This window comes from Eptatretus burgeri, chromosome 8, assembly GCF_056783735.1.
Source record: "Eptatretus burgeri isolate ZD-2024b chromosome 8, Ebu_testis_v1, whole genome shotgun sequence".
NCBI lineage: Eukaryota > Metazoa > Chordata > Myxini > Myxiniformes > Myxinidae > Eptatretus > Eptatretus burgeri.
This window is the reverse complement of record NC_140968.1, coordinates 55,063,432-55,088,487: the sequence shown is the minus strand read 5'-3', so window position 1 is coordinate 55,088,487 and position 25,056 is coordinate 55,063,432. Positions and strand designations below refer to the sequence as shown.

General features: G+C 43.9%; 1 protein-coding gene across 8 annotated transcripts in view; it reads right to left on the bottom strand.

Annotated features, from left to right (window-relative positions):
• Positions 1-25,056, bottom strand: part of IFT80 (intraflagellar transport 80) — a 134,426-nt gene that overhangs the window by 25,828 nt on the left and 83,542 nt on the right. For 5 of the 8 annotated variants that reach the window (XM_085892107.1, XM_085892110.1, XM_085892113.1 and 2 more), the window contains 3 exons: positions 17,064-17,235; positions 12,129-12,218; positions 9,698-9,811 (listed from right to left, as the gene is read on the bottom strand). In XM_085892107.1, the coding sequence (XP_085748233.1) occupies positions 9,698-9,811; positions 12,129-12,218; positions 17,064-17,235 (376 nt within the window). The other 3 variants (XR_015060919.1, XM_085892111.1, XM_085892109.1) reach the window with 3 other exon arrangements.

The following is a 25,056-nucleotide window of genomic DNA, read 5'->3' as shown; positions in this document are numbered from 1 at the left end:
GGGGCACTTATTCAACGCATTCCATGGTCTCGTGGATCTACATGCAGAGACATATGCCTCCAGTACACTGATTATGTAACGACGAAGTACGGAGATGCCATAGTCATGTTTGATGGTTATGAGAGTACCAACACGAAGGACATGACACACCAGATACGGTCTAAAGGGAATGCTGGCACTACTGTGACATTTACAGCTGACATGCATCTCACAATGAAGAAGGAACAGTTTCTTGCCAATAGGCAGAATAAACAGCAATTCATTTTTATGTTGAGTGAAGAGCTTCAGAAGAAGAACTGTGAGACACACCATGCCTCAGGGGATGCTGATCTCCTGATTGTACTGAAGGCCATGCAGTCTGCTACTGTCACCAACACTGTGTTAGTTGGTGATGACACAGACCTCCTCATCCTCCTCCTCCTCCTATGCTACCATGCAAGCTTAGAATCCCATGACCTCTTCGTTTGTTCCGAGCCAAAGAAGAACACGAAGAAGCCTCGCATTGAGAACATCAAGGCTACAAAGAAAATGATTGGTACAGACATATGCAAGCACATACTGTTTCTACATGCAGTTCTTGGGTGCGACACGACATCTCGTCTTCATAGGATTGGAAAAGGAGCTTCCCTCAAAAAGTTCAAAGCAAACAACACATTCCGTGAGCAGGCCAAGGTTTTTGATACACATCCAGCTTCCGTATGTGATGTGGCAGATGCAGGAGAAAAAACATTGGTGATATAATCTACAACGGAAAGTCAACTGACACCCTGGACACCGTCTGGTATCAGCGGTACTGGGACAAGGTGGCTTGGAGCTCCTCTCACGTGCAACCATAGACGGTACCACCAACATCAGAAGCAGCAAAGTATCACAGCCTGCGCGTATATCTGCAAGTCTAAAAATAGAAGGGATGTGCAGATGAACTTCTTCCGACAGACTGGGGTTGGCAGAAGTGTGACGAGGGTTTTGTGCCACTTCAGACATCAATAGCTCCAGCTCCGGAAAAGATGTTACGTGTCATTAGGTGCAACTGCCAGGCTGAATGTAGCACCATGAGATGCACATGCAAGAAGCACAACATTGAGTGCACTCCAGCTTGTGGAAACTGCAGGGGCTCTGGCTGCACAAACACTCCATGTGACAATGATGAGGATGATGACGACATTGTCGAGTTCTAACTTTAATACACTTGATTTTTCTCAACATGTATAGTAAGTTTTTATAATGGATGTAGTTTCTGAGTTTAATGCGAATTTTCATTTTCATTTCGAAACCTTCGTCAGGCAGATGTGATTGCCCCGAGTGGAATTGTGAATTTTGTCATGTTTCAATGATTTACATAATGATATTGTATTTCCATAGACTTCATTTCATCTTGTGTCTTCAACATTTCTTATTTTTTTTGGTCCAGGAGCCAAAATCAGGATCAGGTAAATATTTTTTTTTTCGGGACAAAAAAATTGTCATTTTTGGACAAAAAAGCTATAATTTTTTATTTTACCCTCAATACATTTCACGTTTTTATAATTATTCTTGTATATCAATATACTGACCATAACTAGCAACAATTGGAATGCAGAAAAACATATATTTACATGTTAAAATATCATTCTTTACAATTTTCTCATTTTCCTCGAAGCCGGGTGGTGGCCATATTGGATTTCCATGATTTCAGGACTTTCCCCCTGGAGGATCCCTTAGGACTTTTTTTCTGTCACTGAGGACATATCCAGGAATCAAAATCTATTCAGTTTGCTTTTGTTGCAATTTGTGGGAGGTCATCTGACATTTTGACTGTACTATAAGGTCTCCAGCTTTACCCTCTCCATACCTCATGGATTTTAATGCAACATACTCTTTACAGAGCCACACTTGCCTGTAATCTCGCCAGCCTGGGTATAAATCTCCACCGCGCTGGAAACTGTCATCCCGTGTTTCACAGGCAGGATGATTCATCAATGTGTGTGCCATCCATCTAGCGAGAATTACATTAAATTGGCATTAAACTGATGTTAAACTGGCATCGCATTTGCCAGCATTCTTTGGTTGACGTCATAAATCCCACGGTGTCCTTCGCAAAGAATAGGCGAGCAATCGCCGGCAACATGGCCAAATTCCAAATGCTGGTTCGTGAAAAATGTTGGTTCGTCGAATGTCAGGCTTGGCCAGCTAGCTACTGAAAGACTTGGGCCAAGCTTCTCTCAGCCAACCCCACAAGAACGTGGGAATAATTGTGGCCAATAAAGAAGAAGAAGGCTCTTTACAGAGTGTTGGTGCTGCCAAAGCAGTTTCTTGGCAAAGGTTATACTGGGTGGCTTGCCATTGCATTCACAGCATTGTGTGTTCATGCTCTATCCTTCTAAATGCTTAAAGTCAACCAAGGAAGCAGCACAAACAATTCTTGAAGTCTTTGGTTCGACTCAGCCAGAGTTCGAACTGCCGACTCCCAGATTAAGAGCAGACACTCTAACTATTACACCCCCAGATCTTACCTAATATATATATATATATATATATATATATATATATATATATATATATATATATATATATATATATATATATATATATATATATATATTGTTGTGGTTGTGGAAATTCGCAAACCACCATTCAGGTCCCATAGCTGAGATATCTCTGTAAGTGCATGTGTAGTTAGCCCAAACCCGTTGTATAGAGGGAATTTATGTGATCCATCCGGGCTGTGACGCTTTGAGTTAGCCATTTTTTCTGTTCTGTCTTTTATTTCAAACAAACAGCATCTCAACAACCACGCCATCCCCACCACAGCGCCAACCACACTACAACCACGCCACCTCCACCATCAACGCTACCACATCTTCGCCACTCGCCATTCAGTAGGCCCTGTGCGGTTACGATCTCCGGGAACAAACAAAAACCAACGGCTATGCTCGGGGGTTTTCCTGCCTGTTTTTCCCGTCGAGGTTCTCCGCGCTCGGTGTGGAGGAGGGGCGATGCAGGGGTCAAAGGTGAGAAAGGGTGGGGGCCTCTTTTTGGGGGAATAATTCCCTGGCTCCACGCCAAGTCTGACTCCCCAAGGCCCCCACACGGCGCAGGGTGGAGGGAAAGCGAGAGGTCACGCTCCCTTTCGAGAGGCTTCTCCAAGAAGCTCGAAGGGAGGCGGGGCCAAAAACGGGGCGGAGCGAAGGGCGGAGCCCCGCGCGACAAAAGGCGAACAGGACGGACCTTGAGGGTTGTTGGGTTGGTTGGGAGTCGTCGTTGTTGTGGGATTGGTTGGGAGTCGTCGTTGTTGTTGGGTTGGTTGGGAGTCGTCATTGTTGTTGGGTTGGTTGGTCAAGAGTCGTTGGTCGAGAAGTGGTTGGTCAAGAGGTCGTTGGTTGTTGGGATGGTTGGTCGAGAGTTGGAGTGAGTGGTTGGTCGAGGGTTGGTCTTCATGGTCGTCTTCTGGCTCGAGTCGCGAGCTTGTGGTTCCTGCCTTGCTTCGTTGACCCGTGCGCGAGCGCGGAAAACAGCGCTGAACAAGCCCCGTCCGTTTCCCCAAAACCCCGTCCGTACCGTCGAGTGGCCAACATGTGCAGGCGCGAGGCACGCAGGAGAGGACTCGCCTACCACGCTCGGGCACGGAGTCGCGGCCAGGCGGGACCCCGTCGACGGACGTCGGAGAGGGACTCGACACGCTCAGGGAAGTCGCGACTTCCATTTCTTTTGGGTTCTGTGTAAACGTTGTGTGGCACCAGTGTGGTGAGGTAAAACTGTTGTGTTGCCGTGTGTCGGTCTTATTCGGTAGTATCTCTGCGTCATTGTTTCTTTTGTTACATTTGCTTTTTGTGCATAATTGTTTTTATTGTATATGTGTGCTCTCCGTGTGCCGCGGAATAAATGTGCATTATGTTGAACTGTTTTCCCGTTTCGCTTCGTCTTTTCTTTAATTGAATCTCCATCTTGCTTCACGTAACGGGTTCGTCGTGGGCTGAATACGCCCGATAATTAATCGGAACCGTCGAGGCCGACGATAACACCGCTCGGTTATCCCGATAGTACGGAACGGATCGCTTAAGCGGCCCGTGTCCGGAGTCGACCTGCAGCGAGGTGCGATCGCCCGGTCTACCCTCCGCATGGGTACTTAGGTAGGTCGAGTTTGGCGAACAACCCTATGCCACGCGGTGGCCGATTGGCACAATCTTGGTGAGGCCGAAAGGCCCACCCGTGACGAGCTCCCGGCGTTAGTCCAAGAGGGTAACGACAGAATTGTCCGTCCGGTGGGCGACGTGCCACGATTCGAGTCACGTGGCCGTTCGCATGCCGGCGGGTGCGAATTCGCAACAATATATATATATATATATATATATATATATATATATATATATATATATATATATATATATATATATATATATTGTTACGGATCTTAGAATCCGGTTTGATGACTGCATCCACACATCCAGGTACTCAGACAGTTATTTCCTAAAATGCATGTTCAGATTAGCCCCATCCCCATGTCTAAAGGGTTCTTGAGGCCTAAGTCACATTTGGCACGGCGGCCGTAGGGTCTAAAATATCTACGGCCACAAGCAATTATAGGGCGGCCGCAGTATTTCCACGGTCACACAATGTAGCAGTCACATATGTTTTTCTTTTTCGGGTATCCGCACGGCGTATTTATAAATTGTGGAGACCGAAAACGTGGGGGTGCTGTATGGTCTTTGATTTGATGTCGCACGGTGACCTTAGGGCGTTCCTCCGGCGGCCATGGAATTTAAGGCAGACGCAAGGTGCCCGCAAGGCGACCGCAAGGCGACCGCAGGGGGATCGCAGGGGGACCGCAGGGGGGCCCTAAGGCGAACGTGCGGCCACACGGACGGTAACGAGTGGGTTTTTTTTTTTTTTTTAACCAGTTCTGTTGTTTCGGCTTGTCGAATTGCTATGGCGAACGTAGAAATGAAAAAAGTTATAACTCCGCGTTATAATTCAACGGCGAACCCTACGGCCTGTAAAAGATAGCCAAACAGCGTAGGGCCACCCTGAGGCCACCGCAGAAACTCTGCGGCCGCCACACGTTTCTGTCAATTCAGAGGGTGTACGGCCGCCGTATCCTCGCTGTAGAGCAAATGTGACTTAGGCCTATATGTGATGCGTTGAGAAGAGTAAAGGATAGATCCCCTCTCTTATAGGAAGCTTTTTTTTCTTCTTTACAACAGACACGTTCACACACATTTCTTTCACGAGCTCTGAAGCCTGCCCTCATTTTTCCTCAGCAACATTTCTTTCACGAGCTCTGAAGCCCACCCTCATTTTTCCTCAGCAACATTCCTTCGCGAGCTCCGACGCCCGCCTTTTTTGAGAGCACACGGGTCGTCATGGTAACCTTGCCCCGGTGGGGTGGGGTGAGAATGGGGGGGGACGGTACCCCGCGGAGAGGGCCTGCCCTCGTCTTTTCTCAGCAACATTCCTTCAGGAGCTCCGACGCCCGCCTTTTTTGAGAGCGCAAGGGTCGTCATGGTAACCGTACCCCAGTGGGGTGGGGTGAGCTTGGGGCGGACGGCACCCCATAGAGATGCCCCGAAGATATGAAAAGACGTTCTGTGAGGAGAGACGTTCGGAGAGGAAAAGGCGAAAGAGGGACGTTCTGAAGCGAGAGAGACATTTTGTGAGGAGATACGTTTTGAGAGTGGGGAAAAAGCAAAAACGATACGTTCTGAGATAATAAAAAAGCGTGAACGAAAGAGGTACGAGAGAGAAGCGAGCAAGAAGCGGGTGTAGGCATGCAAAAGAGGAGAAGGAAGCGCGTGTGTGGGTGTCTGGCCAGCGCCAACAGCGAGACGGTTCGTCCTGCCCAGAGCATTGGCAAGGGAATGTGTGGACTGGCGTTCAAGGCTGCCCGTGAGAGTCTGTATGACAAAGCTGGGTGCTGGCGACGGACGTGACACGCACGCATTTCGGAACGTTTTTGTTTCATGGACGACTTTCTGGTGAGCGAGATGATTTTCTCCCCCTCCCCTCCCCCTGAATGATCTGTTGGGTACCCTTGTCTGTGTTTAGCTGTAAGTCAACCCCCGTTAAGCTTCTACTCTTTGTCTCTTTCCTGGAATTTTGATTGATTTTGCTTTGAAATTCTTTATTTACCTCAGCAAAAAAAAAATCTTTTTATTTAGTTATTTTATTATTAATTAATTATTTGTCGATTTCCAACCTGTCCGTGTTTGTCCTTTCCTTCATTGGTCTAGCATTGTTCGAATCGAGATAGACTGGGAGATAATTACCACAGATTTGACCAAAAAATCATCGGCATGCACCAGCGGTTAAAATGCTCGGCCGCCCTAATTAAAATCTCATTAGATAATATTGGTGCTTTGCCGAGGGCACGCTCCACGCTCACGTAACCACGTGACCTCTAGTTAAACGGAATAATTAGACTGCGGACACTGGAACTCGTGGTTGACTGGGTGGCGTTCGTGGTTTTAAAACAACCCACCGTACCATAACGTTAATTGTGAGCGGTGGCCCCAGGTCCGGCTCTTCCGAGGACAACCGGGGATTAATCCCCCTGAGTGACAAGCTGGTGTCTTGGTACCCGTGATCGCAAATATATATATATATATATATATATATATATATATATATATATATATATGTGTGTGTGTGTGTGTGTGTGTGCACTCCAAAGAAATGGTTGAAGAATACTTTATTTACTTCATGACAATTTGTAATTTTATTTTCAAATACGACAACTGCTGTGATAACAAACGTCAATTACATTGCTGTCAACAAATGTCGAAGCTTGTAGAATGCTCGCCAAGTGTATTCAGCACTCAAGCAAGCACTTCAATGAAATGGTCGATAAGGAACGGCTGGGTGAGCAAGCGATAAAAAGCTGATTGGTAATGGGACATAACCGAAAAAACAAAAACATTGCTAATTTCTTCACATTTTCAGATTTCACTCTAGATTTTGAAACTTATTTAGTCCACAATATCCGATCCTCAAATCTGATTACTTTAATCAATTATATAATTTAATTTGGTCATGAGAGGTCATCATGGAAAATCGCCAAGGCTGCGACCAAAACATGCATTACCCCGTTTCCTCTATAAGAGTTGAAATCACAATGTACTTTTGTTTCCTCAAAAATGTTACCTTCATTTAATGATAGAAGAAGACACATTGTTCAGTCTTCAAATTTACACTGAAGGACTATGCGGTCTGTTCCAAGGCAAGGCATTTTTTAGCAGGCCGAAGCAAAGCTTAAGAGCCCTGCAAAAGAGAGCGGGCTGACCAAGGATAAAGCTTGTTTTTGTTTTAATTAAATAAGGCCGTTAATTATCTTCAAAAGGGATGTTTAAACTTTACTGAAACACCCAGTTTTCATTCATGTACTCTCTTGGAGTTCCCTTAGTATGTATGCAAAGTTTTGGGCCACTAGGTTTTATGGTTTCGGAGTTATGGAGGAGACACGTGCATGCAGACACACATATGGAGGAGACACACATACACACATGTACACACGTACGTCGTACATACATACACATACACATACACACACATTATTACAGACAAGGCAACCATTGGAGGAAACCATCGGAAGAAACACTTAAATCAGAACAAACAATACAAATTGTTGAATAATGAAGTAGGCCATGCACGATCGTGGCCAACAGCACATTCCTGTAAGGCCACGATCGTGGTCAACAGCACTCAAACAGTTAATCATCATTTGTATTTGTGTGGATTCTTACGCCTTTTTGAACATGTAGTAAGTGCATGTCATTAGGATTAGTTGTCTTTCATGTGGCCCGCCAGGGGGGGTGAGCCTTGTCTCATTTAGATTTCGACTACATAAGTGAATATCAAATTGGGTGGGGCAGGGTGGAAGAGAAAGAGCTGGACAGCATTTTCTAATAAAGACCTGGGTGGGGAAGAGGGAGTAGTGAGGGGAGGGTTTCATCCTCTCCACCGCTGACTACTTTGGCAAGTAGGATTTGTCCATATATGGAATGGGTATTGGCTAACAGCCCACAGAAAGGTGCTTGATCCGTACTCCCGCACAGACCGTACCTTATTTTATATCAGGTCCCGTCTATCAACATGATGGGGAGGGGGGTAGCCAATATAAAAGTGCACATCCATGTTGAGGGAGCCGTTGCTGCAGCACCTGGACAGCTCCAGGAAATCTTCTGCCCACGTCCTGTTGGGGAAATCTGGTTTGCCTCGCCGACTGCACGTTTGATTCCTGTCATAGCCTGAGATTAATTCCATGCTGTGTGTGTGTGTGTGTGTGTGTGTGTGTGTGTGTGTGTGTGTGTGTGTGTGTGTGTGTGTGTGTGTGTGTGTGTGTGTGTGTGTGCATTCGCACACCTTTAGCTGGGGTCGTTTTCTTGTATAGGTACCTCTGCCACCGAAGGTGAAGGAGGTTATGTTTTCACCCCTTTCTGTCTGTTTGTCGATCTGTTTGTTTGCTTGTGTACAAGACATCTCAAAAAGTTGTGGACGGATTCGGATGAAATTTTGTGGACAGATTTGATGTGTGACAAGGACGAACTGATTAGCTTTTGGTGAAGATCTAGATCCGATTACTAGAATTTTTAAAGTGATTCTTCACCATTGAGAGATAGAGCCAAAAACGATATATAGCACGATATCTCAAAAAATTGTGGACTGATTTGGATGAAAGTTGATGGACAGATTGGGTGTGTCACAAGGACAAATTGATTCGATTCTGATGAAGATCCGAATCAGGATCTGGATACGATAATTTTTTTTTTTAAGTGATTCTTCACCATTGAGTGATGGGGCCAAAAACGATATGGTACTGTATTGCATGATATTTCAAAAATGTATTGCGCCCGATATGTTCTCGTGGATCAGGCATTATGTGGTGGAGGTATGTGCTCTACCGAGTGCCCTTCTAGTTTCACAGTCTTTTTTCATGGGATTTTGTTAAACTGTGTCTTGTGAAGAATGTATTTATTAAGAGACTGTGTGCACCTCACATTACCGTCATTTTGCCGTGCCAACATTTGGAGTTCCTGGAAGATTGAAATTACAAATAATCTTGAGTAATAACCAGAATGGTGTTGGATTGTGCCAAAACATGGAACGATGTTCACCACTCGCCGTCGGTTTGTGAAGAACAGCGATCTTTTGGTTATCCTTTGAGCATTAGCTGTAGTGTGGATGGCAACTAACTGCTTTAACTGTAGTTACAGTTATCGAGTGGTTTCTGACCATGCAACAATACAATGACAGACATAATCAATCTCATCAAAGGAATATCGGAATTAGATGGGGGAGATTAGAAGGGATTCATGTTCCCTTGTCATCCCCATTTGTTTTCAGAACCAAGTTATTCAACCAAATAACTCAGTGCATTTCCTTCGTGTGTATCAAAGTTCAGAAAACAAGAAAAAGATAAAAGCAAAATAAGTTGGGTAATATAAAAAGTTTCAGGATATACATTTGGAAGTATAAAGCAGATCAATTATAGAGTGAAAAGTTAATTCTAAGGAAAAGTATACTCTTCAATTAGCTGAAGATAATAATCACACCTTCCTAATCCTACCTCCAAACTCTTACAATGATAGTTTCAATGTTGTATTATGTTCAAAACCTGAGAGGACCTTTACTGATTTCATTCACTCACTTATCCAGCATCATGGGTCTTCCCTGGACGTGTGTGGTGGAGGTTATTTTAGCAAATTACATGGTTGATGAGGCCCACCTGAGTAAGAATGTGATCAACCTCATTGGCCTGGCTCCCCAAGCCCAGCATCTTGGCTTGCTGGGCCTCAGAAGGTAAGTCCATTGCTTGGCGCAGCCACAAAACCTTATCCACCTAGAGATAGGGTGAGTGGGGGATTCAAATATATTAATTAATTTATACTGCAGAAGGGTAGTGAATGGGAAAACAAGTTTATACAGAATGCTTTGGAATGTGAGATGAAAGATGATGTGGTTTATTTATTTAACAACCCATACAGAGATTATGGTGGTGAAACGGGTTTATAATTTTAGTGAATGGAGCAAGTTCAAGCATATTGCAATTGCCCCCCTAACTATGCAATGTTGTGCTGTGATAATGTGGATTTTACATAACACATATCCATCCATTGGGACCATACTCTGTGCAGAGCGATGGTGCTGCCTAAGCAGTCTCCTTGGCTATTGGGCACAATCCTGGATGGGTCGCCACTCCGACACAGGATACCAGTAAGCTGGCACTCATTTTGCCTTTCTCAGAAGGATGACAAGCAGAGTCAACCCAACCTGGTATTAATTCAATGGCTAAGCAGGATTTGAACTCAGGACTTTAGGATCCCAAGCCCACCACCTGAACCATTAAGCCAACACCAGGTATTTATAACACATATACAGTAATGGAAATTGTACAAAATACAATTACTATACTAATATTGTCCTGCTTTTGAACTTTGATTATGCTATTCTACTATACATTAAATAAAAGATGAAGTACACTCCTGTGTATGATGTAAATCCAAAATTTCCCAAATATGGAGCAGATTTTGTTGCAGCTTTTGTGTATTACTAGGCAGAGGTCAGTTTTTGTGCAGCTCCCGGTTCATAAGTTTCCAGAAGTGTTCAATGGCACTCGTGTTAGGATCTCGTTTTATGGTGGCAAAGGAAGACGCTGCAGCACATTCCATCTCTTCCAGGCAGAGATGATTCTGGATGTTTGGCATGTGGCACCATCTTCCATTCTTCCTGTTGTAAATGTTCTATACAACAAAATGCCTTTCTGGTATAGTGGTAAGAGGGTTTCTTGTGTGCAAGGAATTTTGTAGAATAACACATTTACTGCAAGAAGATGATGCCACAGGCCATCCAGAACCACCCATGCCTGAAAGACACTGTGATTCCTTGGCAGGAAGTTGTCGCCCACTCCGAGTCCTGACGTGGAATGCCATTGAACACATCTGGGAACATATGCAGAAAAGCTGATCTCTGGCAAGTAACATGCAAAAGCAACAACAAAATCTATTCCCCATTTGGAAAATCTGGATCAGGCTGTCATACAGAATATCATTCATTCAATGCCTTCACAGATTCAAGCACTATGTGATTCCAAAGGACATGTACTAGAAATGGTTGAGGTGTGTGTATGTGTATGTGTATGTGTATGTGTATGTGTATGTGTATGTGTATGTGTATGTGTATGTGTATGTGTATGTGTATGTGTATGTGTATGTGTATGTGTATGTGTATGTGTATGTGTATGTGTGTGTGTGTGTGTGTGTGTGTGTGTGTGTGTGTGTGTGTGTGTGTGTGTGTGTGTGTGTGTGTGTGTGTGTGTGTGTGTGTGTGTGTGTGTGTGTGTGTTGTGGTGTTTTGCTGTAGCTTTCTGATGTGGATTGTGATTTACCAAAATGATCGTCATGATGTCCTGATTTGATTAGGCTAATTAACTACAAAGAATCCGGAAGAATTCCGATGTTTTAAACGCACGCCATGTTCAGGTCTGCAGAGCAGCTTAATAGGTCCTTCAATGGCAAGGCATTAAAAAAAAAAATGACCGTTTTTACAGCTATTTTTCCCTGCTGTGCAGGGGTTTGGCTTTTTCTTGAGGAAATGTTTTATGGCCGGATGCCCTTCCTGACGCCAACCCTGGTCGCCTCTTACGACACACAGGGATATGGTACACCTATTCTAACCGGGGCATACACCGGGACCAGTACACTGGCCTCATTTCGCCGACCTCGGAAGGATGACAGGCCGAGTCAACCCCCTGGTGTTAATTCAGCAGCCAACGGGGCTTGAACTCAGGACCCTTGGATCCCAAGCCGCCACCCTAACCACTAAGCCAACACCAGGCTTTTGGCAATAATAATAATGAACGTATAATCCCTGCCCTGGCCCAAGCACATCTGGGCTTGGTGAAAGGCAAGTTAATGCTCAAGCAGTACAGCAGGCAAGTATGCTACAATGCAGTGAAGACCAATGAAAATTTGGTCAAATGGACCAATGAGCCCAATAGTGGTACCAAATCCTTTACTTTGACTCAATGTTCATACAGATGTGGAGCAAAAGTAAAGGCATTGTGCTGAAAATCCCAGGGGTGTACAACAAGTCAATGAAACAAAAACCTTGTATGTTAAAATTCAGACACACCTGTGGCATACTTCATATGGACTCACCTTCCCAATGGCTGCATATGCCAACTCTGCTGTTTTCAACTGCTTGCCCTGAATGGCCAACACGGAAAGTACTGCCCAGAGGGATGGCAACTTGGAAGAGAAAGTAACACAACATAAACATGACAAACACTTAACATGGAAAAATGAAGTTTAAATATTGAAAAATGAAATATTTGGGACATTGATGGAAATAAAATGAAAACGTTTAATGTTTTTGGATCTTTGTAACACTCAATTGAGGTGATCTTCTCATCTACTTATCTGGCAAAACTTTGCCAATCAGCTTTATGGAAATTCCATCGTGGTACAAGCTTCGATGAGATAGATGAGTGGCACTTCCATTCTGACATGGATGATAGCAGAGTGATGTTGGCTGGGAGAAAAGTGGGGGTGTCTTGTGTGACCACTAACTCATCGGTGTCTTAAGTGATGCCATTCAGAGATACATTGACTCATCAAACAATACAAAGCAGAGATCAAGGTTATAATCCTTATTCCATCTGCATGAGTGGAAGGAAAACGGTTGTTTGGCAACATACAGGAGGAAATGGTCTTAACCTCAACCCAGTCAGACAACTGTTCGCCAACGATGCTATCGCAATATCCCCAGGTGTTGGTCAGACAGTAGCAGGTGGCTTGTACCTGTTATTCATTATATCAAGCCACTGATCTTCATACTTGCAACAAATATATTGCAGGTGTCGGACTCTGATATCATGGTCCATTTCAAAAGGGTATGATTAACATAGGTATCAACACCATATTTGTCACAATGCACTGCAGCAACAAGTATAAACCCTTACATATTGTAAAGGGAATCCCACCACCTTCCAGGAAATCCATCATAGCTTCAATGGATATGAAATCCTTTCCATTTCTCCAATGGCCTCCTCTCAGGTCACCAATTTGCATTCAGACCAGGTCACTCTACCTTGGACATGTCGCTCCTATTCTCCCAACAATGGATGGAGGCTCTGAATGTCGGACGTGAGATCAGGGATGCCTCTCCAGACAAAAATGGAGCTTTAGATACAGTCTGGCATCCCACCTTGCTCTCCAAACTTTCTGCCTATGGCATCCAAGGCCAACTCCACACATGGCTCACTGACTTCCTCTACTCTCGTAGCCAACGTCTGGCTCTCAATGGAATCCTTTCATCTCCTCTCCTTGTTAAGGCTGGAGTGGCCCAAGGCAGTGTTCTGGGCCCAGTCTGATTCCTAATCCTCATTAACGATCTCTCTCTCTCTCTCTCTCTCTCTCTCTCTCTCTCTCTCTCTCTCTCTCTCTCTCTCTCTCTCTCTCTCTCTCTCTCTCTCTCTCTCTCTCTCTCTCTCTCTCTCTGGAAAATCCTATCTACTTTCTGATGACTCCACCCTCTGCCGTGACATCCCTCATCCTTCAGATTGTCAGGCAACAGCCTCTTCCCTCACTTCAGGCCTTGCCAAAAAAGACGGTCAAACACTCGGAATGTCTTTCAATCCAGACAAATCTCACAATATATATATATATATATATATATATATATATATATATATATATATATATATATATATATATATATATATATATATCTTCTTCTTTCGGCTGCTCCCTTTTAGGGGTCGCCACAGCGGATCATCCGTATGATCCGCATACTGATTTGGCACATGTTTTACGCCGGATGCCCTTCCTGACGCAACCCTGGTCGCCTCTTACGACACAGGGATATGGTACACCTATTTTAACCAGGGTATACACCGGCCCAGTACACTGGTACTCATTTCGCCGACCTCGGAAGGATGACAGGCTGAGTCAACCCCCTGGTGTGTTAATTCAGTGGCCCAACGGGGCTTGAACTCAGGACCTTTTGGATCTCAAGCTGCTGCCCTAACCACTGCGCCAACACCAGGCTCATATATATATATATATATATATATATATATATATATATATATATATATATATATATATATATATATATATATATATATATATATATATCTATATCTATATCTATATCTATATCTATATCTCTATCTCTATCTCTATCTCTATCTCTATCTCTATCTCTATCTCTATCTCTATCTCTATCTCTATCTCTATCTCTATCTCTATCTCTCTCTCTCTCTCAAAAGACTGTATGGCAAACCCTCTCATCTACTTTCTTAACAATCCTCTTGAGAAAGTTTCAGTCACTCAAACTCCTGGGTCTCACCATCAGCCATGATCCTTCTTGGGCAAACCAAATTTCAAAATTGGCCTCCAAAACCTGGGCATCCTGCATCATGCAAAGTCCTTCCTTGGCCCACCTGAACTCCTATCGACCTACAAGGCCTTCGTCCGTAGCTTGATGGAGTACTGCTTTCCCCTCTGAGCTGGTACCCCTGCCTCACACCTTGATCAGTTTGACACCGTCAAAACCAAGGCTTTCAAGATTATTGGAATGTCCCACGATGAAGTTGAGTCCATGGGCCTGTCACTTTCCCATCACAGAGAGGTTGGTTGTCTCTCTGTCTTCTACCCCAGCCCTTCTGGTCATGCATCCTCTGCTTTTTCTGTGATTTGTCCCTTCCAAGTCTCTGCAGGGTGCACGTGGTCCACCATCAACCCCCTTCTACTGAAACTCCCAAAATGACTGCTCACATACATTCACTCATTCCCCTTTTTTTTTTTTTACTCCTGTGGAACCAACTTCCCCATCCTCTTCAATTTCGTTCTTCCCTCCAAGTCTTTAAGACAGCCGTTCACCACCATCACTGATCATCCCCCATCCAAAACCATAATCTCGTCTGCCCCCATCAACTCTCCCCCCCCACCCCCACCCTCTACTCCAAGCCCACCTCTTTCCAAATTTCCAGTTTTTTTCATGAGAGTTTTCCTCTGTATTCACCTTTTCCACCCTATGCACCCTCCCCTAACGTTCATTCCCCTCCACACGCACTGTTTGTCCAAGTCTTCCTCTATTTTGTCCTCCAACTCTGCTCTTGGTGTTTCCCCAATCTCTTTACTGTTCCTTTTGTTCTGCTGCGTCCTGATCCATTCAGTGTTCTAGTTCCTCCACGAGCCTCAACTCTGTATACAAAAAAGGGAAGGAGATGGGTTACCAATGTGTGTTTCTTAAAGTGCAATAATATCAGTGTCATTTTTGGGGTAAGTCTGGACAGGAAGTCACATTTAACTCATGATAAGCCTTCCACATCGAGTTGTAAGAGCTACAAACTCCTTCCTGGGTTGCCGGACAGGTTGGCCCTAATGAGGGGCATTGGGGTCGCGTGTAAAAATCAATATAGTAGGATAACTGAAATAGTCTCATTGATCGGTTTGATAACATTAGTTAGGGTTCACAGATTTGATTTGATTAAGCTAATTAACTACAAAGAATCCGGAAGAATTTATATATCTGATCCACATTACATATTTTCTTACCTTGGCTAACAACCAGCTCTCTGGAAAGTTTTGGAAAATATAAATATACATATACTCTAGATATATAAATCGATTGCACAATCATTATCTTCAAAACATAACACATAACACAAAAAGCACGTAACAGGGTGGACCATGAAAAGGTTATCATGTTCTAAATTAAATAAATTACACAGATATAATTGGAGAATGGACAAACATATATGGTGTACAGGATTTGAATCTGGGTTCCCTGAATCACAAGCCTGGGGTTCAGATGGGAATGCAAATAAGCCAACCTCAATTATTTCTCCATTTTTTTTTTTTGCCAGACCTACACTCTCCAAAATCCACCTTTGAAGAAAAAAAAATTCTGTCATTGTTACATCTTAATACATATTACCTTATAATTTCTTTAATTAAATGTCATCTTCCACTTCTTGACCCAAAACCCCAAAAACTTCAAAGCTTTCTTGCACTTGTTCCTCTTCTTTCAATCTATTTGTTTAGAACTAAATGGATCCAGAACTGACCTAGTAAGGTAGCTACATACAACACAAGGATACATTGAATGTCATGTTGATTCCAGTTACTGAACAAATGTTGTTTTTTCCAATCAGCTTTTCTGACCCACATTACATATTTTCTTACCTTGGCTAACAACCAGCTCTCTGGAAAGTTTTGGAAAATATAAATATACATATACTGTAGATATATAAATCGATTGCACAACCATTATCTTCAAAACATTCCAGCAAATGTGGAAAACAATCATGCTGAATTCTATCTGTTAATTTTAAATAAACATTTATTGATGTGGCATGTAAAGTCCCGATAAAATGCTTTGTCCCCTACATACTGAATTTAATCTTACTGGCCTACAATTACCAGCTGCTTTCCTCAAAACTATAATTAATTTCCCCTTTTGATACAACTATTATTACTATCCCATATTTTGGTACCTCTTATCAAAATCTGGAAAACATGAGTACAGTATAAGATATAAAATATATCTGCCAGCCATGAATAAGTATTTCTTTATCTCCATCAATATGACCCTTGGATGTGGCTATCCAATCCTGGAGTTTTTATCTATTCCCAAACATCCTGTTTCCCAAATTGCTTTATACTATTGAAACATAATCTAATTGCTTATCTTTTCCTCAAGCAAAACCAATTGTTCGTTCTGTTATATTTCCTGACCTCTTCTTTGCAAATGGAGATGCCAATTACACATTTTAAAATCCTTGCCAATTTATTTACTAACATCCCTTTGTAATCACTCTGAACTACACCTGATCAGTCCCACTTATTGTTGTTGTTGTCCCACCCTCCTTTACAAAGCTGTAATTTTCTGCTTAATACTGCAACAGGAGACTAATGTCAACTTCCAGTAATTATTTAAAATGCATTTTACATTTTTGTTGATTTACAATTATTTATCTGAAGCTCAAGTTGAGATTGTGCAATCTCTTTTTGAATTTGATTTGCAGCACAGAAAATACAGAAAAAGAGACAGAAACAGACAATCAAGGTAAACAAGCCACACACCTTGGCAGAGCGACAGAGACGTAAGGCAGCTGGCCAGAGTCCCCGTGTGACTTGAGTATGCAGCAAGCCAGGGTAGGGCAAGGTGTGCAATTGTATGAGGGCACCGTCAGCACGACGCACTTGCACCATGGAACCAGAAAATGACAGCAGCTGTGCTGCCTTCCCTACCTCACTGCACACAAGCCAACAGAAAATATGCACATTATTGTCTTGTGAATACGAGGAGGTTCAAATCACACATTATTTGGAAGCAAACAACACAGTGCAATCAAAATCATTGGTGGTACATAAATTATAACTGTTACTGTTATGGTTAATTAACCCAGCCACTGTGGTTGCACAAGTTAGTGCACTCTCAGTGCCGGTCCCAAGCCCGGATAAATGAGGAGGGTTGCGTCAGGAAGGGTATCCGGCGTAAAACCTGTGCCAAATCAATATGCGGATCATAAACCGGATTTCCATACCGGATCGGTCGAGGCCCGGATTGCCAACGACCGCCACCGGTACTGTTGGCCAGCAGGGTACCGGTGGAAACTGTTACTGCTGGGCGAAGAAGAAGAAGGAGAGGGGAAAGGCATGTCCAGAGGCAGTGGGAGAGGAGGAAGGGTAGAAGTGTGGAGGTGAGAGTTGGAACTTTGAATGTTGGTACTATGACTGGCAAAGGGTGAGAGTTGGCTGATATGATGGAGAGGAGAAAGGTAGACATACTGTGTGTACAAGAGACCAAGTGGATGGGGTGTGAGGCTAGGAGCATCGGAGGTGGTTTCAAACTGTTCTACCATGGTGTGGATAGGAAGAGAAATGGTGTAGGGGTAATCCTGAAGGAGGATTATGTTAAGAGGGTATTGCAGGTGAGGAGATTGTTTGACCGAGTGATGAGTGTGAAGTTGAAAATTGAAGGGGTGATGATGAATGTCGTTAGTGCATATGCCCTGCAAGTGGGGTGTGAGATGGAGGAGAAAGAAGATTTCTGGAGTGAGTTAGATGAAGTGGTGGAGAGTGTATCCAAGGAAGAAAGAGTGGTGATTGGAGTGGATTTCAATGAGCATGTTGGGGAAGGGAATAGAGATGATGAGGAGGTGATGGGTAGGTACGGTGTCAACGAGAGGAATGTGGAAGGGCAGGAGGTGACCAGTGGATTTTGCAAAAAGAATGGAAATGGTGGTGGTAAATACGTATTTTAAGGAGGAGCACAGGGTGACGTCAGAGATGCCAACTTTTGGAAATCAGAATTAGGGAGGATTTTCAACCGACACCAAATAATGTGCGCGAAGCGCACATCTCGAGCGCGGAGCGCTCGACCCTTGCGCCGGGGTCCAGGGCCCGCCTTAGGGCCCTGGAAGCTCTGGGGTTCTAGACGCTCTCTAGTGCCCTCTGAGCCCTATTTTGGAGCATTTAACATGTTAAGAATTCCCACTTTTTGAACAAAAAAAGGGGAAAATTGTGCACTTTTTAATGTTACGTGTATGTTAATATTAGTAAGTTAGGGGACAATCAAAGATTAACAAAAAGCACAAAAGAAGCAATATTTTTCTTACCTTACTGGCTGGTACTACTGCTGCTTGCTTTTTCCATGGCAGCTTTGCTGAGTGACAGCTGTGTGGCTCTTTTAGCCCTTCTGATTATGTCTTTGCTGTATTCTCTCTGGTAGCAAGGGGTGCTATGAGCTAGTTTTTCAATTAAGAGAGCTTCCAGGGTTTTGACACTCAAATTGGGACGAAATTCAGTATGATTCTTCCGTACAAGACTGAGTGCCCGCTCACATGATGCGTTCGAATGAGGAATGACCAAGATTCCCTTCATCACTTTGCTCAAATTAGGATACTTCTTGGCACCAGTGCAGGGATCTGTGAGCTGTGAAATCCGATGCCACTGCTCATCCACTCTCACTGTCTCAGTAGCAATTGTAGCTATGGAGGCGTCTGCCTGGTAGTGAGCGAATTCACTCTCAAGACTGTCTATGTCACTATCACCGCCACTGAACAGACAGGGGAATTTCTTGATGAAAAACTCCACACAGTCAAACCCCACTTCTTGGTGTAGCTTAACATCCAGCACCTGAGCATGCTTGGCTAATTCATCATCTAGCGGCCAGGTTTTGAAGATATAATTGCAGGCTTTCACATAATATGAGCGAACTGCACTGAAGAAACCTTGGATGTCTGACTCACTCAGAGTGAAGGTGGATTTCTTGAGACTCCTTTGTTCCCTTATATACAGTTTGGCATCGTTCCCAATCATGAGGTCCTCATCATTCTTCTGATGATTTCTGTCAGAGAAGGGTACATTTACCAGAGCAACCGATGACACCGATGGTTTCAAAAACCATACGAAGATATCTTTCAGAAGACCATTCAATTCTCCGTGCAGGAGATGAATACAGGGTTCGTCTCTTTGGAGCAGAAGATTCCCCTTCTCAAAAAGCTTGTTAGCATATCGAAGGAAGAAATAATAGAGTTTTGTTTGTGGAGACAAGAACATCCTGTTGACACGTTTTTCTCTAGATTCCTGCACAGTGTTTGAGGAAGATGCGCTTTTAGTTGTAGAACTCGTAGTACACTTAGCCGCAGGGCGATCACACTTGCGTTTACTGCCAGCAGAAGAGGTCAGACTCGTAGTACCAGATCCAATTTTACGTTTGAGGAGAGAGCTTGAGGTAGGTGCAGCCAAGGAAGAAGACCTCTGATTCGAAGGTTTTGCTGAGCTTCTATCAAGTGATTTGGCAAAAGCAGAACTTAACTTGGGTCCTTCTTTGCCTGTAGATGGGACTATCACAGTCTTTCTCGACTCTGAAGGAATCTGCTTTGTAGATGAACGTGATGAAGGGCCGGTGATGCTACCTGCTCTCAGCATTGGTTTTGGTGCTGTCCCTGCTGTCTTCTTCGCAGCAGATACTGCAGTGGTAGTGGTGAATGCTGCTCCACGAGTGCTTGATCCTGCAGTGCCAGTACTGGCAGTAGATACAGTGCCGTCCTTCTTGCTCGTTGTTGGAGTCTTGGCTACAGTTGGTTGCATTTTTCTTCGTACTTCTTCTTTGAAGAAGAGGCGAAGTGGCTCCCACTGTTCAATCAGCCTGTCTAGGCACTGACCAAGGGACAGCCACCTTGTTGCGACATGCTTCAGAATCTTGTGTGTCGGGGCATCACAGAGTTCTTGCAGTGCTTTCACTCCTTTGACGCGTTTACTACTTTTGTCCAAGTAGTAGTAAATATCGATGAGAAAGTCATCTAATTCAATGGGTAAGGCCTGAGCCGCCTTCTTGGCCGTATTGTGCATCATATGGCAAGGGCATCCCATGATGTAGCACTCTGGATTTTGTTTGTGGATATAAGCAGCGACTCCTTTGTGCTTGCCCACCATGACAGAGGCATTATCAGCACAAAAGGAAACACAATTTCCCCACGGAATTTTCCTGTCACTGAACTCATGATCAAGCAGTTTGAAAAGGTTTTCTCCAGTGGAATCTTGTTTGCACGCAGGCAAACTTAGCAAACCTTGCTTCACAATCCCAGCACTGTTGTCATCGTACGAAATCAGGACATGATATAGCTGGGCCTCACCACTGTCATTGCTACCGTCTGTAGCTAGGCTAAATGGAGCTAGTCTAGCAATATCGGCAATAGATGAAGCAGTAACATTTGACAACTCACCAATTACACTGGTCAACAACAAATTTGTTGTCTGCATTTTTTAAGCTGATTTAGGACGAATCTGATGCGCTGAATCCAAAACTCACATTAGTTTTGTTCAATCAGGTCAAGTTTTTGAGATATGGCCACATGTCGTTTTTTACATTTTTGTTCACATGTACGCATGTGTGGAGCATTTTAGAAGAAGTTGGTGGGGGTAAAATGTCATGTCAAATAATTGTTTTGATTGGAAATAATTATTTTAATGACAAGAAGTATTCAGGTACGATAGTTCTAGGTGATTATGTCGAAAAGGGATCAGTTTGAAGTCATAAAACCTCAAAATCTTCCAAAAATTGGTGAGGCAAAGCATAAAGTTCGTGGATCAAAACTAAAGTTAATGGGGCAGATTTTGTAATAATGTGATACAAAAAAGTTGTATTTCTTGAAATAACGAACTCTGAAGAATGTACAATACCTACATGCGCCAATTTATGACATGCGCTTCTGCTCAAGCTTGGAGTGCCACAGTACGAACCCAAAGATTGGAGACTGTTCATTGACAGCAGCAAGCGATCACTGAAATGTGTTCTGCTACACAACGGCAACCAGTTTGCCTCTGTACCCATCGCTCACTCGACTACACTGAAGGAGAAGTATGAAGCGGTGAAGTACGTGCTGGAGAAAATTGGTTATGATCAGCATAAGTGGTTTATTTGTGTTGACCTGAAGATGGTGAACTTTTTGTTGGGACAACAGTCTGGCTTCACCAAGTACCCATGTTTTCTGTGCATGTGGGATAGTAGGGACCGTGCTCAGCATTACACGAAGAAGGACTGGCCTGTGCGGGAGGAATTGGTGCCATGCAAAGAAAGGAACGTCATCAACGACCCTCTGGTGGACAGAGACAGAATACTCTTCCCACCGCTGCACATCAAGCTCGGCTTAATCAAGCAGTTCACCAAGGCTCTGGACAAAGATGGTGACTGCTTCACTTACTTGTGCCAGGCTTTTCCAGGATTGACCATGGAGAAGTTGAAAGCTGGCATCTTTGATGGTTCTCAGATCCGTCAGCTCATCAGAGATCCAGAGTTCAAAAACTCAATGAACGAAGTGGAACTGGAAGCGTGGAAGACATTTGTTTTGGTAGTGAAGAACTTTCTTGGCAACAATAAGGCCAGAAACTACGCAGAACTTGTCAACAACATGCTGACTGCTTTCAGAAACCTGGGCTGCAACATGAGCATCAAGATGCACTACCTATTTTCACATATGAACCGGTTTCCTGAGAACCTGGGTTCAATGAGTGACGAGCAGGGGAGAGATTCCATCAGGACATGAAGGAGATGGAGACCAGGTATCAGGGTCGCTGGGACGCAGTCATGATGGCTGACTACTGTTGGAATCTGAAGAGAGACCTCCCTGCCGCTGAACATTCCAGGAGTTCGAAGAAACGGAAGTTCAAGCCCTGAAGTTTGAACAGTGGTGACGCAACATGCAATTTACTTGTACTTACCTTTATCAATGCCCACCATTCAGATGACAGTAATCGATGTTTCTATCATGTAATCAATAAATGTTGTTGGCAAAACATTTTTTTTCTTAAAAACATGTTTAGGATGATATGTGTTGACAAAAATCAGCTGATAATGCCACAAAAATGTAATTGATTTTGTCACAAGATCTGATTTTTTCAAATCAACTTAGCACAAAAACCTGACCTGATGGAGAGAAACGGATGCCATTTCCTGATTCAGCAGTGCCAGAATACCCTAATTCACTTGTAGAAATATAGACAACATTCAGAAAGTAAAAAATTGTTGACCAGTGTTCTTTTTTTCTTCTTTGTTCTTGTTTTTTTTTTTTTTTTTTGTTCTTGCACATCTTGCACATCTTGCAAGTTTTTGTTCTTGCACATCCATACTTTGAAGCAACTTTTGAATCTGGAAACATCTTTTGAAATAGGGTCCAGCATGATCTGAGACTGATATGGGCAAGTTATGTTCCACAATAAATCCACTAAAGAGAAGTTCCGCTCGGGTAACATCCTCTTCCTCGCTTGTCCCTTGTTTGGTGAAATAATTCAGAAGTGTACCGGTACTCGTGCTCGAAGATCTCTCCTTTGCAATGTCTGTGTGCCGTTTGCTTCCAACGTGCTTCCGAATATCATCGCGACCTCCGTGCTCAACTGAAATATCAACGCTGCATACTGTACAATACGCATGATGAATTCCTCTTTCAGACTTTCGAATACACGGGTATTGGAGACTGTATTCGGTCTTGTACTTCTGAGACCATTTCTTGGTCTTCGTAAGCTTCTTTTCTGCCATTTCGTAATCAACATCGAGGGCTTGAAGCATCGGTAACTTCGAAGTCGATGTTCCACAGCTGCAGCGCGACTCGTAGAACTCTAGCGGCTGTTAAATTAAACACCGCACGGTGGTCGCGACCGCCGGGCTGGTACGGGGCCCAGCTGCATGCAGTGAGCGTATCGCATGCATATACACTGTGCATACATACCGCATGCACTGTATTGCACACATACCGCATGCACTAAATCTCAGTGCATGATCGCATAAGCGAGATCCAGACCCAATGTTTCGCTGCTCCTCATTTGAATTTGCAATTTTTTACGTACAATTTGGTAGCAGCGAACGTTATGGAGTTACCACATGCTATACGTAGCAGACGATGCTTTTCATTCAATTCTCATACGAGTACATTCTGATTAGTGAACAGTGCAAAAATATCAAAATTTCGGGAGGATAAGGATAGTGATCGTAAGGGCGGGAGTTTGGGTGAATTTTCGGAAGCCTCCCGATGAAATCGGGAGGGTTGGCATTGCTGTGACGTATAAGAGTGGAGGAAGCTGCACACAGGTGGACTACGTCTTAAGCAGGAGATGCAACCTGAAAGAGATTAGAGACTGTAAGGTGATGGCAGGGGAGAGTGCAGCTAGACAGCATCAGATGGTGGTTTGTAGGATGATTTTGTTGGTGAGGTTGAGGAAGAGAGTGAGGGCTGAACCAAGCACCAGATGGTGGAAGCTGAAGGAGGAAGACTGTTGCGTAAAATTCAGGGAGGAGGTGAGACAGGTGTTGGATGATGGTAAAGAGGTGTGGGATGACTGGGCAACTACTGCAGAAGTGGTGAGGGAGATAGCTAGGATGGTACTTGGTGTGACATCTGGACAGAGGAAGGAAGACAAGGAGACTTGGTGGTAGAACGAGGAAGTACAGGAAAGTATAAGGAAGAAGAGGTTTGCAAAAAGAATTGGGATAGCCAGAGAGATGAAGAAAGAAGGCAGGAGTACAAGGTGTGGCGGCAAAAGGCAAAGAGAGAGGTGGCAAAGGCTAAGGAAAAGGCATATGGCGAGCTGTATGAGAAGTTGGATACAAAGGAAGGGGAAAATAATTTGTACTGATTGGCCAGACAGAGGGACCGAGCTGGGAAGGATGTGCTGCAGGTCAGGGTGATAAAGGATGCAGATGGAAATGTGCTGACAAGCGAGGAGAGTGTGTTGAGAAGGTGGATGGAGTACTTTGAGGAGCTGATGAATGAAGAAAATGACAGAGAGAAGGTTGGAAGAGGTGGAGATAGTGAATCAGGAAGTGCAGCGGATTAGTAAGGATGAAGTGAGGACAGCTATGAAGAGGATGAAGAGTGGAAAGGTGGTTGGCCCAGATGATATACCAGTGGAGGCATGGAAATGTTTAGGAGAGATGGCAGTAGAGTTTTTAATCAGATTGTTTAATAAAATCTTGGAAAGTGAGAGGATGCCAGAGGAGTGGGGATAAAGTGTACTGGTACACTTAATTTTAAGAATAAGGGTGATGTGCAGAGCTGTGGTAATTACAGAGGTATAAAGTTGATAACCCACCCCATGAAGTTATGGGAAAGAGTAGTGGAAGTTAGGTTGAGAGGAGAGGTGATAATTTGTAAGCAGCAATATGGTTTTATGTCAGGAAAGAGCACCACTGATGTGATGTTTGCTTTGAGAGTGTTGATCGAGAGGTATAGGGAAGGCCAGAAGGAGTTGCATTGTGTGTTTGTGGATTTAGAGAAAGCTTATGACGGTGCCAAGAGAGGAGTTGTGGTATTGTATGAGGAAGTCGGGAGTAGTAGAGAAGTATGTGAGGGTGGTGCAGGATATGTATATGAGGACAGTGTGACAGGTGAGGTGTGCGGTCGGAATGACGGACCGGTTTAAGGTAGAGGTGGGATTGCATCAATGATCGGCTTTGAGCCCTTTCCTGTTTGCAATGGTGATGGACAGGTTGACGGACGAGATCAGACAGGAGTCTCCATGGACTATGATGTTCGCGGATGACATCGTGATCTGTAGTGAGAGTAGGGAGCAAGCT